This window comes from Poecilia reticulata, linkage group LG13, assembly GCF_000633615.1.
Source record: "Poecilia reticulata strain Guanapo linkage group LG13, Guppy_female_1.0+MT, whole genome shotgun sequence".
In the NCBI taxonomy this organism is placed as follows: Eukaryota; Metazoa; Chordata; class Actinopteri; order Cyprinodontiformes; family Poeciliidae; genus Poecilia; species Poecilia reticulata.
Genome location: NC_024343.1, coordinates 23514854 through 23520762, shown reverse-complemented (window position 1 = coordinate 23520762; position 5909 = coordinate 23514854). Strand labels below are relative to the sequence as shown.

The 5909-nt window shown below is 40.4% G+C and overlaps 1 protein-coding gene across 1 annotated transcript in view; it reads right to left on the bottom strand.

The window, feature by feature from the left end:
- The window catches only part of sars2 (seryl-tRNA synthetase 2, mitochondrial), a 6105-nt gene extending 874 nt beyond the window's left edge, over nucleotides 1-5231 (bottom strand). The window contains exons 1-15 of the mRNA XM_008426111.2: nucleotides 4905-5231; nucleotides 4704-4799; nucleotides 4169-4198; nucleotides 3922-4062; nucleotides 3760-3814; nucleotides 3607-3670; nucleotides 3419-3524; nucleotides 3271-3318; nucleotides 2284-2392; nucleotides 2046-2091; nucleotides 1874-1961; nucleotides 1632-1744; nucleotides 993-1086; nucleotides 763-855; nucleotides 609-674 (exon numbers count right to left, since the gene is read on the bottom strand). Coding sequence (XP_008424333.2) covers nucleotides 609-674; nucleotides 763-855; nucleotides 993-1086; nucleotides 1632-1744; nucleotides 1874-1961; nucleotides 2046-2091; nucleotides 2284-2392; nucleotides 3271-3318; nucleotides 3419-3524; nucleotides 3607-3670; nucleotides 3760-3814; nucleotides 3922-4062; nucleotides 4169-4198; nucleotides 4704-4799; nucleotides 4905-5201 — 1446 coding nt within the window. The 5' untranslated portion in view covers nucleotides 5202-5231. The remainder of the gene's footprint in view (nucleotides 1-608; nucleotides 675-762; nucleotides 856-992; nucleotides 1087-1631; nucleotides 1745-1873; nucleotides 1962-2045; nucleotides 2092-2283; nucleotides 2393-3270; nucleotides 3319-3418; nucleotides 3525-3606; nucleotides 3671-3759; nucleotides 3815-3921; nucleotides 4063-4168; nucleotides 4199-4703; nucleotides 4800-4904) is intronic.
- Nucleotides 5232-5909: the final 678 nt, after the last annotated feature.

Here is a 5909-nt window from a genome sequence, read left to right as displayed (position 1 = left end):
CATCCATCCATCCATCCATCCATCCATCCATCCATCCATCCATCCATCCATCCATCCATCCATCCATCCATCCATCCATCCATCCATCCATCCATTTTCTTTACACCCTTGTCCCTTAGTGGGGTCAGGAGGTGCTGGTGCCTATCTCCAGCTAACGTCCCGGGCGAGAGGCGGGGTCACCCTGGACAGGTCGCCAGTCTGTCGCAGGGCTGATACTTAAACCTTGAGACTAAAAGTGATATTTGGAAAGCATTACATTTTAAGAAATAAAATGTTTTATCCGCATGTTTCTTTCATATATTTTTTTACTAGCTTAAGTACAGAACAGGGCAATTTTTTTTATCAATTACTTGATTAATCATCAGAATAATCAACAGACTACTCGAGGACTAAAATAATTTGTTTCAGGAGGCTGCATGACTTAAAACCCCAGTAAAGTAGCTATAAAATGTATATTTTATTTGTACTGTACTGTATGACTTTTAGTCATAAAAGCACACAGAAAATGTGTTTTTTTTATATATATATTTTTTTTACATTTTCCACTCAAAACACTGGAAATCTGATAGGCTTTCCCATTTTTATCATGTAAGCGGTTTGTGCCTTACTTTGGTCTGATGAGTCTCCAGGATGGAAATAATCATTCGAGGAATAGCACATGCTGTAGCGTTCACCTGGGTTGAAGAGAAATAGTAGACTGTAGATTTATGGTGTAATGTGGAGCAGCAGGAGCGTACAGCAGTGGTCTGCAGCCTGCCTTACCGTGTGGGCGTACTGCAGACTGCCGTCCTCCCTCTCATACAGGATGTTGAGGCGTCTGCTCTGATAGTCCGTACAGTTGGACGCGCTGGAAACCTGGTACACAGGAGAGAGCTCTCCTGAAATCAACCTGATCAGTCGTTCAGAGCAACAGCTGCTTGTTTTTAACTCAGCAGATGTGACTAAAGATGTCTGATGTATCTGGACTGTTTAGGGACAGTGATGAGGCTGACCTCTCCGTAGCTGTTCCTCCCTGGCATCCACGCTTCGATGTCATACTTCCTGTAGGCGGGAAGGCCCAGCTCCTCAGTGGGCATGTCCAGCACTCTGAAACCAAACCAATGACAGCAATATCAACGAAAGTACTCATGACTCAAATAGAAGTCTGTAACAACACTGAGATGAATTATCAACAAGCCAAATCAACGTAGAGGGCAAACATTAGCCTAGCGCTAGCAAAAAATGCTCTGCATTAAAATATCACCGGCAGGAGCAAAATGTGAGATTAATGTCTCTTCCACTCAATTACATCTTAAAAAAAAAACATTAATAAATCTATGACAGCTTTAGTCACATTATTAGACACTGACAAAATGTTAAATCTAATAATAAAAATTTTGATTGGAACATTTCAACTTTTAACCTTAAATAATTTAATGTGGATAAAATAAATAAAATAAATCTGTTATTTATTAATCCAGTTAATTTCAGTGAAGCTAGAATGGATTTAGTATGTTTCCTAACATATTTAGATTATTTTTATTTCAGGTAAGGTTCCAAAAGAAATACTTTTGTCAAGTTCAAGATTTTTGTTGCATCTTATTTGTGATCTCAGATCATCTCTGATGCTGCGCAGTTGTTTGTTTCCTCACCTGTAGTGAAGCTCCAGCGCAGAAAACATCTCCTTCTGCAAGGAGACAAACTCCTCCAGCAGCTGTGAGCTCTCCTGTCCCGTCTCATTAGCCGTCACTCCAAACATCTCAACCTGAAGCAAAACACGAGGGAACAATAACAGAGCTTCTCAGCTTAATAAAATCAATCTGTTTCAATTGGATTTTTCCCTCTCGGGATCATTTAAAATCTTCCCCCAGGTAAGACCTCCTTTGTGTTTGACCTTATTGAAGTGGTGAACTCTGTAAAGCCCCCACGCCTCTCTGCCGGTGTCCGTCTCGGCCCTGTAGCAGGTGCTGCTGCACACCGTCCTGCAGTGAGAGACGACACGCTGCCACGGTTACAGATGGGAGTCGCTCCATCTGAAGGATGAAGGAGTGAGGAGGGCTTCTAACCTGACTGGCAGGTCCTTCCAGTTTACTGCATGATCCATGAAATAACCTGTGGAAATACAAATAAAAATGAAGCACACAACACTGATTTATGCACAAACCTTCTTCTAGCAGTAAGGGGAATGCAAATGTTCAGAATTTATTAGCGGTTTTGCTTTAAAGAGCTATAATGTTTATTGGATAGCATGAGGAACAGAGGTGTGTGTGTGTAGTGACAATGTAAAGGAGAGCAAAGTCTCACCTGCTACCCCGACCTCGCCTGTCCCAGCCAGGTTGAGGTCTGGGAAACGTGCTGGGTCCAGGGAGTAGACCTGAGAGAGGTGGGCGTTCGGCTGCATCCCACAACCCTCCTGGGGAGGAAGACAGGAGAGGATAGGAGACATTACTGAAATCCTGGTCAGAAAACCACAGCAGGCTGGACAAAAAAAACCCCAAAAAGAACATTTTACAGGCAACAAAGTTTCAAACATTCTGTTCTAGATTACAGAAAAAAGATGGCATGATGGACTAATCAGGATGTCTTGAACATAAACATGTGAAAAGCTCAGCCCTTTCTGATTGATTTTTTCAATTAACCGATTGATAATTGGATAGGAGAAAAGATGTTTAGTAATGTTTTTTTATTGTTTACAGAATTCGAACCAGATGAAACTAAAACTAGGCCACATGAAGAGTTCCGGATAGAACATACTTAACTTCTTAATGTAGAAATTCTGCAGATGTAAAATGTGTAAATGTAAAATTTAATGACTTGTTTTTCAGCTGCTCTTTATACAGACTAATCCAAAGTTTATGTGTATAAATCAAAATAAAGCACAAGCTGACTCGAAATCTTTAAAGTAAAAAGCAGGACTATAAAAGTACTTTGAGTAATTTGTAATTGACTTAAATTGCATGAAGAAATAACAAAGCAGTTTGCGGAACAAGTCACATGATCGACAGGTAGAAAGTTGTTGCAGCCAAGACAGTCTCTCTTTTGCTGCGAACATTCTTGAAAAACTGGTAGGAAAAACTCGGATTCATTAAGTTCACAAAATAAAGTGTTCAGCCTGTGAAACTGTTTTCAAACCCTGCAAACAAAAATAGGTTAAGACTTTAAAAAAATGGCTTCAACACGACTAGCTGGAGCTCAATCTGACAAGCATTAAATCTGAAGCATTTAATTTAAGCCCGTACTGTTGGCATTCAGTAAGATTTTACTACTGTAGCTGACATATGTGTTACTCACAAACACCACCCCCTTCAGCATGTCCGGCACAACCATGGGAACGAAGCCCTGCAGCAGAGGAAGAAAACTCAGCTGTCACTCCTTTTCTGACAATAACTTTACTCGTTTCGCATTGATTGCAGAAGATTTTTCCAAACCACAATCGTACCCGTCGCTGCAAAGTGTCGAGAGCAAAGTTCTGGAGTGCGATTTGAAGTTTGGCCCCCGCTCCTCTCAAATAGTAGGACCGATGGCCGGAGACGTGAGACAAATGCCTGCAGCAGACGACAGACAGACTATGAACACTCTCACTTGTGCTACACAAGTATTGAGCACATTGGGTGAATTTCAGCCTACCTCTGCCTGATGAGGCCCAACGCCTCACCGAGCTCTACGTGGCCTCGAGGCTTAAAGTCAAATTCTGCAAACAAAGGCAAGACCGTTTTCTTTGGCAAGCATAACAATAAAGCCTTTAAAGCCATTTTTTTATTTACCATTAACATCACTCACCTGCTTTCCTTCCAACAAACTCCACCACCCTAGCCTGGCTCTCATCTCCAACCGGCTTAAAAAAAAAGAAACAACACAAAAAGGGAAACTTCACTTCCACAACTTCTGCTGCACACCAAAACCTCATTAGAAACACTTGGGATTAGTTGGTTAAGTTCTCACCACATCAGGGTGTGTGTTGTTGGGCAGTCGGAGCGCTCGGCTGTAGTGCTCCTGGTCCAGTTCGGCATCTCTAAGGTAGAGCTGGTTCAGTCTGTTGCGGACGTCGCGGCCCTTCTGCAGGGCCTGGGTGTACTCTGGAAGCTGCAGCAGAAGCAACTCAGTCAGACATAAAAGATGCAATACATTCAACCTCACCGGGTCATTTGGAGAAACCAAAAGAGAAACTGGGTCCTGAGGTTGCACTTACATTAGCGAGGACGTCCTTTTCTTTTTGCTTCTGTAGAAATGATTATAAGAATATTTAGAAACGGGCACATTCTGCAGATTTTTCATCTAACTACTTAAGCGTATTTTATACTGGATAGCAAAAACTACATAATAGGAGATTTATTTTTATTATTATTTTTGAACCAGCTGAAGCTAAAAGTATGCCACTTCAGGAGCTCTGCACAGAACATATTTACACCCAAAGAAGGTTTTTCATTTTAATGTATATTCTTTGTTAACTTTTGACTTAATTGTTGCTCTTACAGAGTTGTTCTTTCAGCAAACTGTATATTTTAGATTCTATATATTAAAGTTAGTGATTAATCGATTGCTTAATTAGTTGAAGATTATTTCAATAATCAATTCATCACGATTAATCCGATTGAGCGTCTTTGCCATAAACTTGTCATTTCTTTGCTTTATCTTGTTGAATCAAGTCAAGCTGAATCAGATCAGCGCATATATAAATGGAGATTTGTGGATTCAATTTCTAACTGGTGCAAAATAAACCTCACCACAAGAGTTCTGACTGTGTCACTGATGCGTCCTTTCTCCTTTTCCAGCTCAGAGATTTCTGTCCTCACAGCTTGGAGCTCCTGCCACACACTCACCTGAAGCAATACAAGTACCAGGTGAAAGGGTGAAAGGTCAGTCAGTGTCATTTGAACAAAGCTACTTGCTGCATAGAAGACATTATGACCGTTTAAATGCCTTACAATTTTCCGGACATCGTCGCCTCGAAGGTCGCCCTTCCTGTTCTCCACATTAGCAATGACTTTGTCGGTCTCCTCACACACCGCTCCCATGTCCAGCTCGGGCTTGTCGCTGTAGCCTTCAAGGACATGCTCGTACAGACTGCTGCGGACTCCATGCCGGAAGCGATGCGGGGCAACACCGCAGCCCCTCCGCCTGGAAAACAACTGTCTGCCTATAGGTTGTAACACTGTCAGAGTGACGACTCTAACTCTTGTAACCAAACTGATGCAGGTCGCCATGTTTCTCATGCAGACCATGCTGCATTCAAGGAACCCCGGAATAGTTAGCTTCATTCACGGTTAAGATTCCCGCTGAACGTTTTAGCACTTAAGTTATTGAGTTCGTATAGGATGCAGTAAAGTGGTATACATTTAAATTCAAAATTCGCATTGCTTTCTTTATTTAATTTATATATTAGAGAGCATTGCAGTTTAGCATTAACTGTCATTCAAAAACCCATGCGATAAATAAATAACTTAATAAATAAAAGACAAAAACTTAAAAGACAAAACAGGAGCCAAGGGTTTTCACATGGAAAATTTCTGATCACACATAAGCTGGACATAAAAGCTTACACCTGGTTTATACAGGTCTAAGAAATCTACCTTTATGCAAAATGATCAAATATATATTTCTACTCCTTTAAGTTTAGGTGATGACATTAATATGTTTAATTGTTGCAATTTTAATGCATGTGAGCTCGGTATTTAAAATTTTCTATCCTGCTACTTTTAGCTGTGACATCATGGGATGAATAATAGCATCTAATCGTGCTTTACAATGTGAGAAATCTGTATGCTTCACTTTTCCAGTGATTTTATGTTTGTTTATTTTTTGTTATGTTTTGGTTTAATAAATATATGATTATTTAAATGTTCACTCATTTGTTGTTTTTTTACCATGAAAAGATAGACAGTGTAGTTTTATGAAATTGTGCTTCAAACCAAAAATAAAATAACTATATA